Source organism: Prenolepis imparis, unplaced genomic scaffold (assembly GCF_030444845.1).
Source record: "Prenolepis imparis isolate NDT839.2.m4 unplaced genomic scaffold, iyPreImpa1.0 SCAF_6, whole genome shotgun sequence".
Taxonomy (NCBI): domain Eukaryota; kingdom Metazoa; phylum Arthropoda; class Insecta; order Hymenoptera; family Formicidae; genus Prenolepis; species Prenolepis imparis.
This window is the reverse complement of record NW_028141164.1, coordinates 12,618,951-12,633,100: the sequence shown is the minus strand read 5'-3', so window position 1 is coordinate 12,633,100 and position 14,150 is coordinate 12,618,951. Positions and strand designations below refer to the sequence as shown.

Below are 14,150 nucleotides of genomic sequence, written 5' to 3'. Positions count from 1 at the left end.
ATAATGCTTTTCTCAAAAATATTCGCCAAAACATATTTATTAGCAAATAGGTTTTTTTATTCAAAAATAAAATCAAAATCTTATAAATAAAACACGTATATATTTCTAACTATATCTATATCGTCAAAATAAAATTTAATAATCCTCTTTTGTGAAAAAAAATAGAAAAACATATTTTAAAATTTATACTATAGTTCTCTCTCTTATGATTTTTATCGATGAACGAACAAGAAGAGCGCGCTCTTATATACGCCATAGAGTATGCAGAACGAATCTAGTCGATTCCAGAATCTCGTTACGTCACGACCACGTTCGGACCGGCGCGCGCCTTCCTCCCCCCACTCCGCCGTCTCCTTCTCTCGCTCCCTCTCTCGCTCCGTCCTTCTCCCTCCCACTTCGCAGTATCTCTCGCTCTCCCGTCGAGTTCGGTACGACAGCGTGGAGGTGGCGGAGGACGTCGGTCCTCCGCTCTTCGGGAGCGCGAATCACGCGAATTCGCGCGATAGTAACGACCGACGACGTCCCCGACGTCGCGTTGCTCCGCGTTATACACATCGCAAGAGTTATTCTCTCTCTCTCTCTCTCTCTCGTGCATCATCGAACAAGTTGAATGGACAAAAGTACAAAGTACCGAGTGCCCATCGGCGACGCCTGCGTGTCTATGCGCGTGTGCTTCGACTCGCTGTGCTTCTCGTCGACGCAGCAGCGGCTCGCCGACGAGGAGGACGCAGCCGCCTCGTCGCAGCCGCCGACGCGGGACGTCGCCGTCGCCGTCGCCGCTGTCACCAGTCCCCAGACCGCCACCACCACGCAAGTCGCCCAAGTGCCACACGTCGGCGGCGCCGCCCCGGGAGGTGGTGGTGGTGGTGGTGGTGTTGCCGCGATCGCCGCCATGGGTACCCTGAGGGAGCTCCAGGAACTGCTCCGAGCCAAGGACGAGCGTATCGCCGAGCTCGAGGCGGTTGTCTGCTTCCGCGACGCCGAGATCCAGGAGCTGCGCAGCCACCTCGACAAGTTCCTCAGCGTCCTGCCGTTCAGCACCGCGCCTCCGCTCACGCCGACCAAGCCGCGGACCCGCGATCGCGCCCAGGGCATCTCCGCGGAGCCCCCGCTCCAGGAGCTCGCGCCTCTCGCGGTCGTCGACAAGAGCGACAGGTTGGTACCATGCGCCTCTGTTTTTCTCCGTATTTTTGCGCGCACGCATATATTTTCTCTCTCACGTATGTAGATGTATCTATAGGGTGATCTACAACGAGGAAAACATTTTGACAGCTCGTTCTGGAGGTCATTTCGAGTTAAAAATGTTTTATTTAAATTGGCTATTTTCTAATAGTTTTTATGTAATAATAATGATCATTTTTTATAATATATTTTTGATAATATTAACGATAATTATATTAAAGATAATATTTTACATCAATTATTGATTATTATTTATATATTAATTATATTTTATAGTATTTCTGATAATATTAATGATAATTATATATTAATAATATTTATGATAAATATTAATCATAATTATTATATAATAATAATTATTATTATACGTATAATAAACAATAATATATATAATAAATATAAATATATATAATAAATATTATTTTCCAATAATAATTATTAATTTATAAATAGAATATTTTGTTTTTGAATATAATGTGAACAGATATTAAATCTACTATTTATTACTGCATTAATCAAACTTTGATCTCTCGTAGTTCTATATAATTAATTGAAATATAGAACATTTTTTTTTTATTTGAAACGACCGAACAGGCTGTCGAAATTTTTTACACTCGTTATAGATCACCCTGTATATGTATATGTATACTCCGTTCTCCTTTTTTTATCCCCCCCTCCCCCTCTTCGCCCCCCCCTCTTCTTCGCGCGCACCTTGCGCTGCGACCTTGTCGGCCCTCCGACGATTTCCCGCATTAAACGGATATTTTTAAACCCGCGCTTATAATAATATATGACGTTTCTCCATTTTGACACGCACGTGTAAAATGGAGCGCGATCGACTGGAAGGAAAAATTATACGCACCGTCAATAGTCAGCGATAATGTGTACAGTGCGAGACAAAATATGATAGCGCACACATATGCGCTCTTATATATTACACATTCTCTTGAGAAAAAACATACCGAACGTCGCGTCGCTCTCTTTCCTCACGAAATATATTTTTAGAAAGTTATATCAAGCGTAAAAAATATAGAAACATAAATTCACGCGCGGTGAGACGATAAAAAAGTAGCACATTTCATAGAAAATGCAAGGAAGATTATAATATTTAATATTATTGTATAATTATTATTATTTAATATTATTATTATTATTATTATTATATTAATATTAAGAAGATTTTTTATTCTCTTTTATATAAGCTCCAATTTCTCTCTTTTAAGAAGAAAGAGATTTGTCGTCTTAATTCTTGTATGTTTATTGTAAGAAAAAATGTATAATATATAGGGTGCGCAAAATGTACATTTTCTTTCGCCGATTTTAAGAGACAAAAATATGAAGTGCGTTACTTTATTATTATATATTACAGAAAAATACATTTTATTAATTATAATATCAAATCGTGGTCTGTAATTAGATTTATACAAAGTCAAAATTTAAATGATTTCGACAAGTTTCTCGCATTAATTAATGATCGAAAAGTTATGATATAATTTTGCCAAATTCTCCTTCATCGTACGAGTATGCAAAAGTGACCTTTGTCAATGATTGAACTCACCGGCATTGAGATCATCTTTTTTAAATACCTTTATTCGTCACTCGTACAACTTAAATTACACAACACACATACTTAATCATTTATATTTGTTTTCGAATGTCTTTTTCCTTTACGAAATTATTTGCTAAACACATCAAAGCTATCTATTTTTACTCTCAAATAGCCGATTTTCGATTAATCGCATCTTCAATAATTTAGAATTTAGAGGTAAATGGACGTCATTTTATGCTATTTTATTGCCACGATTAAATATTTTTATTATTAAAGCTCTCAAATTAACAATTTGTCAAAATTATTTTTAAAGTGCATTTAGAAATATAACTGAAGAATGAAATTTATTGTGACTTTTATTTGCTAAAACTTGAGATACGTCAAAATTCTTTAATTTTTAATTATTAGATTGATTCGTCAATTTCGTATTATTATTTTTTTTTTATAATTTTGAATTAATTCAACATAATATTAAACATACATATTATTACAATTAAATATATTTATTATTGAGCTTCTCAAATTAAAAATTTGTCAAAGTTATTTTTAAAGTAAATTTTAAAATAATTGAAGAATGAAATCTTGTGTGCGGTTTATTTGTTAAAGCGCAAATACGTCAAAATTCTTTAATTTTTAATTATTAACTACTTAAGGCTTTTACCGATTTTATAATTATATTATAATTTTTTTTTTATTATTTCAAATTAACACTCTCGACATACAATATATAATTCATCGAGAGGTGTCTCACTGTCGCAATACATGTACATTTTTTCTGGAACATTGATTTACAAGCATAAAACAATAATAACCCAGACAAGATTAAAACGTCTTAAAAAGTAAAAATGATGTTGTTATGACGTTTTTTTAATATATATTTTTCTAAATATTATAATTTATGAAATCATTAATATTTGATATTTAATTTGTTCAGATTTAATCTAATTTTATTTGTATTTTGTGTGCTCAAGTTTATATAAAAGAAATTTTTATTAAAAATTGTTTTTTGATTTTTAAAAATTTCTGAATTTTTTAATCACGAAATTTAAAACAAGACATTTTTTAAAACTTATAATTGGGAACACGTAACTTTTTGTTATATCTTTATTATAATATAATATTTTAATTTATTGTGTTTCAACTAAATATTTGCAATATTAATTTTTAAAAAATATTGATTTTAAATTATATATGATTTACAATATCTCATAAATTTATTTTTCTTAACATTTCTTCTTAAAATCATTCTAATTACATTTTTCTTACTAAATTAAACAGTACTAATATTTAAATATTGTATTTTATTTTTAAAAAAGAATTAACATTAATTACACGCATTCTTTAGAATTATACGGCGCATTACATGGAATTACTTCGAATTCTCGATAATTCGCAATACATGTACAAATTTTTGATGAGTGAGACACCCCTCGTAATTCATAAAAACATATTAGCAATTACAAGAATTACAAGATGCACGATGTAAACAGTAAAAGGACAGAAAAAACAATATTAATGGACAGCAATGAATATTAACTAATGTCTGTTGCTGTTTCTGCCATAATTTGTGGATTTTTTAATTTTTCTAAAGAATTCTAATATGTACACTGTAAAAAAATTTTGTGTAAAATTACAACTATTATAGTGGGTAATTTTAAGACCCACTATAATAGTTGTAAATTTCCACGCGTTTGTAAATTTGCAGTATATACAAGTAAAATTAATTTCTTCATTTGTAATTAAGCTGATTGCAAAAATAAATTTACAATATGTATGTAAAATTATAAAACGATAATGTAAAAATATTTTTTATAATTGTATTATTAAACATATTATTAAACACAATATATAATTAAACATATTATTATTATACATATTATTAAACACGATATATAGAATATTACTGTTGTATTGAGTAATATTACAAAAATTTAGATAATTACATAAAATCTTTAAAATATCATATTATTTCGTAAGTTTCCATATAAAAGAAGATATATTTACATAATAAAAGACATCTACATAATTTTGTGGAATTACATAATTTCTGTATAATTACATGATTTCTTATATTTACAAGACTAATCATGTAATTTTTACACCTATTATTTGCGTAAATTTACTAAATTTTTTTACAGTGTACAATGAGAATAGAAGAAGAAGATAAAAAATAATTCCACGATTTTTGCGTTGACTTCGTGCTCTCAATGTTCGCACTCATTCGATTATGTTCGATTTATTGACGTCCGTATTCAATCTGTTTCATTTGTCAGGTGTACATACACGCGATTTAATACGCACGTAGGTGCTTAAGTATTAATACACGCGACGCGAATATTTAATCATAAGTCGGCGCTAAATGCTCGGCGGGGATTATTTGCATTCCACGTGTTCGAAGGCAGCAGACCTCTCCATACAGGTTGCGGCATGAAGAAAAAGTGGAAGAGAGATCAGTTATATGTTTTCTTCTCGACGAGAAACTCGGAGCTGACATTTAATGTCCTCCGCGGACTCCGGTCTTTTCCCCTAGATATACATAAAATTTATGAATTTATCGCGACTGCTATTTAATAAAAGAATTATTTTGATTTTTGCACGCGATGACTTTTTTTCAAATAATTAAAATTTATCACACGCATCTTTCATAATCTGGACATTTGGAAAAAAGTTGCTATATAGTAAATTTGAAATGAACTTTAATACTTTTTACATTGTGAGAAAAGCTCATTATTTTTATTATTAATTAAATGGAATTTAAGGTTTCGCAAAAAAAAAAAAAAAAAGGAATTTTAAATATATTATGCGCACTTTTATTTGATAAAATTTATTTATCGAGAATAGTAAAGAAATTATAATGCTAAAAAATAAAAATTAGGCGGCATTACATTGATCTATCAGAAAGCCGGTCTATATTTAAATAGATCTTTGATTAATAAACTCGACTTATGTTTACGTTATCGCTCATCGGATATATTTCGATAAATATCGCGTGTATAGTAAATTTTTTAATTTTTATAATTTACTTTTATAATTTCTATAATTTAATTTTTTAATTTATTTTTGGAATTATATTACGAATAAAAGATTGCATATAATATATATATATTCCACAATTAATGATCAATCATATGAATGGCAAAAAAGAATAATTTTTTTGAATTTATAAATTGCTTTGCATAATAATATTTAAATATCCCAGAAACTTGCAAAATGTGTATTTAAGTATATTTTTGAAGATTTTTTCTATTTATTTATCAGTATTTACTATGTTTTCATAGTTTTAGTTTACCTATTAAATTTCTTGACGTATTGTCGCCTTAACGTATAAATTCCGAGAACACGCAACTGCCTCATCAACTACTTCCGCAAAAAAAGGAAAAAAAATCTGCTGTCGTCGAACGGGGACGATTTTTATCGATGATAATTGAAATTCGATGCGCTTTGTTTGAAATCGTTACGCGAGAGCGAAACGATTGAAACCCAGGTCAGCAGTTAGGTGCTAATTTTAACTCGGTGCATTTCATTATGCAAGTGCTTTCATCGTGCGGATGAATCAATGCACGCATTGCGATTTCCTTTTATAGCGGCGTCAGTTTCTGTAGATCGTGATTGGACGTGATTAATTAAGTAGCATCCGAATTTTTGATATGCATTGCGCGATTTCGATTTCTCTCCTTTCGGTCAACGATTTTTTATGATTAAATGCATATAAAATATGGACTTCAAGGTTTTAACCTTTAAAATTAAATGTAATATTTATTCAAATTTTCTATTTATTTATGAGCGTGTATTATATTATTATTTTTAATTTCTTTATATCCATTTTTTCAAAATTATATAAAATAATCTTTGAATTTGTTATTTGGTATCAAATATTTCTTTTTCTACCGCGAAGATATTTTAAGCACTTTTATCCGCTTTACATCTCGATTTCATTACAATCAATCCTGCCTTACGTGAAAAGTGTCTGATTAAATCTGACATTTCATATCAAGGGCATATTATGGAAAGCATACACAGTTGAAAAATTTGTGTTAAATTTAACAAATATCACCTGTCCCAAACGGTCCACAGAAATTTTTGTGTTAATTTAACATAATACGGATATGTTAAATGGTGACACGAATATTGTGTTAATATTTTAACATAAAATAAATGCAAACTTCAAATAAACTTAAAATAAATTTTGTGTAAAATTAACATAGTTTTAATGTAAAAATTAACTAAAAAAATTGTTAATTTTACATTTTATCACCCCCACTTATATTATAAAGTAAAATTAACATTTTTTTCTGTAAATTTTAACAGATAAATCTTGTCACTAATAATACGGAACATATTTATTGTGTAAAATTAAAAATAGATATACATTGTGTTATTTTTACACTTTTTTTTAGTTGTTTTAATAATTTAACATTTGAGTCCAATTAACATAACAGCAATATGTTAAATTAACACATGAATGTGTTAAATATTTAACACAAAAATTTTAACGGGGACCGTTTTTAACAAGAAAACACACATTTTCCAATTGTGTAGGGTGGAGAAGATGACATTAACATGTGTGCGTTGTGTCTATAAGTAAGAGACTTGTGCTCCTGACACACCTGTTGCGCCTAAGACACCTGTTGCTTCACGTCTAATTCCTTTCACCTATTGCATTGCTATAGTTCAAAGTTTTTTGTTCTCCAATAAAAGATCTTTGAATCTCATCCATCACTAAAAGAATCTTAAATTTGCATTTTTTTTGCGCGCAAACAGAGATATTCTATAATTATAATTTTAAATGAAGCTAAGCGAATTAATCGGATTGAGACTGCACGAGAGTGTTACAGAAATTATAATAAAGACTTATTAATATATATATATATATAATAATTTAATAGAAATTTAATTTTTATAAAAGAATAATATATAAAAAACTCCCATTTAGCAGAAATATACACCTTCGACGATAACAAAGGTGTACATACACATTATCGAGATTAGTGCACCGTTTAAATAATCATGATTAGCAACGAGTTTAACTGTGTGTATTGAACGCATTGCGTTACTGCGTAATTGCAACATTAGAATAGTCATCCTACGTAGCATTGCGCATTTGGATTCGAGCACAACGGAAGGTGGCTTCGGCCATTTCCAGAATGTCAAAGATGTCGCATACATTTTACATTCATATATTCTCCAAGTAAAATACACCATCTCAAGTAAATAATCTGTGTGAATATACTTAGTTTCTCTGCACGTAGCCTCGAAAATTTATTTTACCGAAAATACTCTTTACATCAAAATATTTCTTTCCTTTTATATATATATTTATATTTATATTTATAATATATTTATATTTATATTTATAATATATTTATATTGTATATTTATATATTTATTTAATCGATATTATACACAGAGATAATTTTCTCTTAGAATTTACTCTGAAAATCATAATCGTAGGACAATATGGTATGGAAAGAATTTTTTGAGAGAATTTATTTGATTAATATTTATCACAATAAAAAATAATAATATCTATCACAATAAAATATAAAATATATAGTAACTAAACTACATAGTAAAATTTACTAACTATATAGTATAAAATTAATCAAACATACTTTATATTTTATTGTGATAGATGTTATTATTTTTTATTGTGATAAATATTAATCAGAGAAAGTTTCATAAAAAATTCTTTTCATACTATATTATTCCTCAATTACCATAATTTTTGAGGGTATAAATTCTAAGAGAAAATTCTCTCTGTGTATATTTATTTAACCGATAAAAGAAGCTCGAGTTCTTCTTAAATAGATGCAAACGAAAAAATGGAATTTAAAGTGGTCATTTTAATTTAAAAATAGAAATTAAGGAATCTTGTAACACATTCAGTCGCGATAAGCAGGATCGCGTTATAACGAGTTTCCGGTCTGGCACACGCAAGATCTCGGTCAATCTGTTATTATAAGAAAACGTCGACAGATAGCAGATAGCAGATGTGTGTGTGTGTTTATATGTTTTGGAAGGCCATACACATTTGTATCGCCAGGTCGATCTTTTATCGCGATAATCAGATAATCGCGGATAATGATATAGATTCATCGATACAGACACGTGTCCAGTGTAAAGAAAACAGTGATACGCGATTTTTTCAAGGTTTTATTATCCTTATCCGAAGAAACGCTCGGGAATAATTTCTCTTATATATCTAGCACCTTCTCACTAATAAAAAGTTCGAATTTATAACGTAATTTAATATTAATACATGTATTAATCAATTTGTCACTCTAATCCCCTCAAGTATTTCTTCTATATCAATTATCAGGAAATTGATATTGAAAATTGCTGACTTCGTATTATGCTAATAATATATTCGCTTTTATAAAACACTTATAATGAATCATAAATAAAAAACAAATACCATAAATTAATCGTTCAAAAATACTGCAGGTAGAAAATATTAAATTTATTAATTAAAATATATTAAATTTTTATAGATACACCAATGGAAAATATAACAATAAAATTGTCGAAAGTAAGAAATTATCAATATCAGTTTTATCAAATTATTTCTTGAATTAATCAAACTATTCAATCAAACTAATCAAACTATTCTTCGGTTTTATTGTTCACGACATAAATTAAAAAAATAATTGAAAATTAACTTAATGCTCATATCGTTACAAAAGTAAATTAGTGTAAATTAATTTTTCCTACAACTTTGATATAAAAATATTTCTAAATTATTTATATATTATTATTTTTATTAAAACTGCTAATATATTTTTCCAACAATTCTAGTTTTAGAAGATTCATATAAGCAGGTAAACGCAAGACATTTCGCCTTGATGTTTTAGAAATGTTTCATAGTTTTGATATTTTTTTAAAATTTAAAGTAAAACATAAAAGTATTCTTTGATAAGTAAACCTTTAAATAATACCAAAAAAATTTCTATTATTTTTGTAGATTTATTTTGCGAATAATAAAACAAATAATAAAATAAAAACTTATAAATTTTTAAAATTAAACTTAAAAATCTTTAAATGTGCTTCGTCATTTCTTAATGTCTCTTCGAGCCTTTTCTTCCTTTCTTGTTTGTTCTTCGCTGCTTCTTTATGGCACTAACACAACACTCTCTTACGAAAACATGGTTAACTACGACCACGCACTTTACATAGCATTCTGGACATTAATTACACACGACGCGCACTTTATTTGATGTTGCAACGGAAAAACGCGAAAATTATGATCAGACAAACCTGCAATTCGCTCATTCGACATTGATAAATTCACGGAATGTTATCTCTGTTATTTATAAATAGCACGCATCTTTCTTATGGCAATTTTACTATCTCTCTTATGATTAATTATGATTAATTGTACATATTATGATTAATTGTACACTAAAAAGAAATTTGTTAACTTGACTAAATCGTTCAACTAAATATTATTTTGTTAATTGAACATATAGAAATATTTAAATTAAATATAACATATTAAATCTAACAAAACGTATATTTAACTTAAATACTAATATATGTTCAATTAACAAAATTGTAGTAATTTAGTTAAAAGGTCTCTTTTCTAGTCTAGTCAAATTAACAATTTTTTTTTCAGTGTAAAACAATTTTAAATTCTTATTTCTCCATATGATAATAATAAATTAAACTACTATTGCAAAGATGTATGTGTGAGCGAGAGAGAAATTAATTTCACAAATATTTTTAATAAATAATCTACAGATTTTTTAATTATATATTTTTAATTAAAAACTCGTGAAAATTCATTGTGTTTCATATTTTCTAGTACTTGTCGCGATCACGTTTCAAGAAATAAATAAACGTATATAAATATTCGAGATAAATAAACGTAGAATAAATAATATACATATATGTATATATACATAGGAATTTATAAATTAAAATATTTCGACGCGTAGCGCGCTGTGACGTCACGATCAGCTGTTTGTTGTCATTTGTTGTCATTTTCGCGGCGAGACTCGAGCGATGCGAGACGCTTCGCATATTTTCACTATATTCTCTCGAAATACGATCGCGACGAGTGTTAAAAACTATCAAACGCGATCATTCTTTCCGGTGATTACAATTACAACTATAGTTGTAATTTAGTTAAAAGGAGAAATCGTTGAAATTAAGTGTGTTTCGTACATATGTATTCTACCTAACTTAACCTAACCTAAGTCAACAGAGATAGAATTCAATCGAATGATTTTCCGATGCCGGACAGATCATAATTTCGTGATTCTTGCGTTATAAAATCGCAATAAAGCTGTATTAAGGCTCCTGGCTCCTTGCCGACCATGTCGAAATCGTGACGTCAGAGGCGAGAAGACACACGCTAAAATTTCTTAAATGCCATTTCGAAATAAAGAAATATTTCGACGAAACAGCACTTCAGATGGCTTTAGCACATTCTTAAAAGACCCCGAAAACTATCCTTTTCCTTTTATAATCAATCAACAGCTGTAAAATGTAATATTATGAACCTCAGTCCGTCTGGTCTTTGCACATGCGCAGTCATTCCGCATGTCAAAGTCTGATATCTCGATCATTTTACAGATGTTGATTGATTATAAAGGGAAAGGGATAGTTTTCGGGGTTTTTTAAGAGTGTGCTAAAGCCATCTGAAGTGCTGTTTAATCGAAATATCTTTTCATTAAAAAATGGCATCTAAGAATTTTCAGCGTGTGCTTTCTCGCCTCTGACGTCACAATTCAATATGGCCGCGGTGAGCACTCAGGAGCCTTAACATCGCAAAAATGCTATGCAGAAAGTGCAATTATCAAATTCTAATTATACACGCGCGATCGTAATTAACCATATTTTCGCGATTGATTGTGGGTGAAAGAAACAAAGAAAGATAAATGAAAGAGGAGAAGCAAACCAGAGAGGCATCGAGTAATCATGGGGGTGAGCAATTTATATAATTTTGCTTATTGATTATTAATTTAAAAAATATGTGAAATTAATTTCTCTCTCGCTCACACACACATATTTTCGCGGTAGTAGTTTAATTTACGTCATTTGGAGATATATAAGAATTTAAAATTGGCCAATTACACGTTACGTTTACGGACAGTCACCTGTGCGTAAAGTCGTGTTAATGATAGTGTTAGCGATAAATCGTACACGCACATTTTCAATTTTCGTTTAATCTGACATCTCCGGCACGAGAAACTTGGATTTATGTCATAATTAAATATTAAATTATTATTAATTATATATATAATATATGCTAATTATAATACATGCTAATTTATTCATTTAATTGCAAATTTATTGCTCGCGGAATAAATTTAAAAAATAATTGATAGCTGTCAAACTCATATTACTTATTACGAAAACTATGTCGATTAATTGCTTCTTTCACATTTTGATATATTAAGCTGTTTCGTGAATTATTTCTTCTCCGATCTGAATAACGCAGATTTAAAAATAACTTGTCATTGCGACTTACAATTAGTCACAAAATTTTTTTATCGCGGATATTTTTTTTTTTTTGCAACGAAAATATGCGTGAACATTTTTATAGAACAATTTTTTTATTCCAGTATTCTCTATATATTATTATATTAGGTATTCATTTTATTCATTTCATGGGACCCTGAATTCGCGAAATGTGTTTAAAGAGAAATCGATAAAAGAAAAAAAATATCTCACAAAAAATTGTACATTGATATTACATAATAAAACATATGTTAATCGCTTCTATAGATCTTACTCTGAAATTTTTAGTAAAGCAAATTTAACATTATTTTGTCCATGAATTGAGTTCTATCATCTGCGCATTAACTTTATTATAGTTTCTTTTTTTTGCATTTTTTATATACATATATATATATATATATATATATATATATATATATGTATACATATATCATATTTATATAACCGAGATTGTGTAAGTCGGTTTCAGGCTATTTGTGAAATGGAGTAAAGTGATTTTCTTATGATAACTGCACTTTGAAACGTGCGCAGAATATTATTATGCATTTAGAAGTTAAATATGTAATCGGCACAATTCAATATAAATAAAATATTAAATTGATAAATTTAATTTTATTAATATAAGGCAATATAATTTTCTCGAAAAAAGTATCAAAATATTTATTATATGATTTATATGATGTATATATAAATTATATAATAATATTCTGATATTTTTTTCGAGAAAATTATATTGCCTATATTAAAAATTAAATTTATCAATTTATTTAATTATATATTTATATATTATTATATATTATTTAAATATATAATATTATATAAATATATAACCATATAATAATAATATAAACACATAATAAACATATATATTTATCTTGCATCTGTGTGCAACTTTTCTCTCTCTCTCTGCGTCATTTTAGAAAAAAAATTAATTATCCTGTAATTGTGAAAAATTATATTACGGAAAATTATTAGAAACTTAATAACGTTTATAAATATTGAAGAAAAATGATACGTTTTATCGAGATTATTGTCTTTTTCAGATATTTATTAGTTTTCACTTAAATCTATTTAAGTAAATGTGCATAATACTAACAAAGAGATGTAAGAAAAATAGATATTAATATTTATAAAATACTCGAGCCACTTTATCTGTGAATTGATACTTAATTTTTATTTGCTTATCTAACAATAAGGAAATAATCTAGAAATTGCTCTTCTCAAAGTTTCTATTCTGTAATTTATTGACAAATTTGGAAAAATTTTTTTTACGTACACAATCATACATATGTGTGTAATTAAGGATACTTAATTAATATACGAACGTCTCTATTAATAACTGATGATTCTTTAATTACCTATTGATAAGAAACACAACGCGAACGATGGACTCGACGCAATATTTTCTGACGGTTGTGTCATAGATCCCCTTTCTTTCTCGCTACATTCGCCGATAAATAATTAGAAATGATTTATTTAATTTTGCACTCGCCGTTAGAATTATTGTGATTAATGCGTCCGTTATAGTCCGCTTTAAGTGGCTGCGTAAACCTTATAGACGCTAACGCGTCGGTGATTTACCGGTCATAAAGTTTGGCGGAGGTGCTATTTTTCGCCTCGCCTCTCCTCGTCGAGAGAGAGAGAGAAACACACGTAAGAAGATTGCATTTCTTCCACACACACGCATCCCTTTACGCCGCTCGTAATTGCAAGGCCCTCTCTGGCCCACTTGCTGTTGGACTCGAGTCGGGTGTTGAAACCAGTCGAGTGACGTCACGTATAATTACTTCTTTGATTCACTCTCTTTCTCCTCTATGGTGACTCTGGCACGGCGAATTCGTCGGTCTCGAATCAGTGATGTAACGAGAATGGGCCTTTTTATTAGGCTTCCAGAAAGTATGCGCGAGAGATTCGCATACGTGTCCTTAAAAAAGGAATCTCATTCAACGTGTTTTAT

General features: G+C 29.4%; 1 protein-coding gene across 1 annotated transcript in view; it reads left to right on the top strand.

The window, feature by feature from the left end:
• Positions 1 to 393: 393 nt before the first annotated feature.
• The window catches only part of For (cGMP-dependent protein kinase for), a 57,422-nt gene continuing 43,665 nt past the window's right edge, over positions 394 to 14,150 (top strand). Inside the window, exon 1 of the mRNA XM_083040814.1 lies at positions 394 to 1,155. Within this exon, the coding sequence (XP_082896940.1) occupies positions 611 to 1,155 (545 nt within the window). The 5' untranslated portion in view covers positions 394 to 610. The remainder of the gene's footprint in view (positions 1,156 to 14,150) is intronic.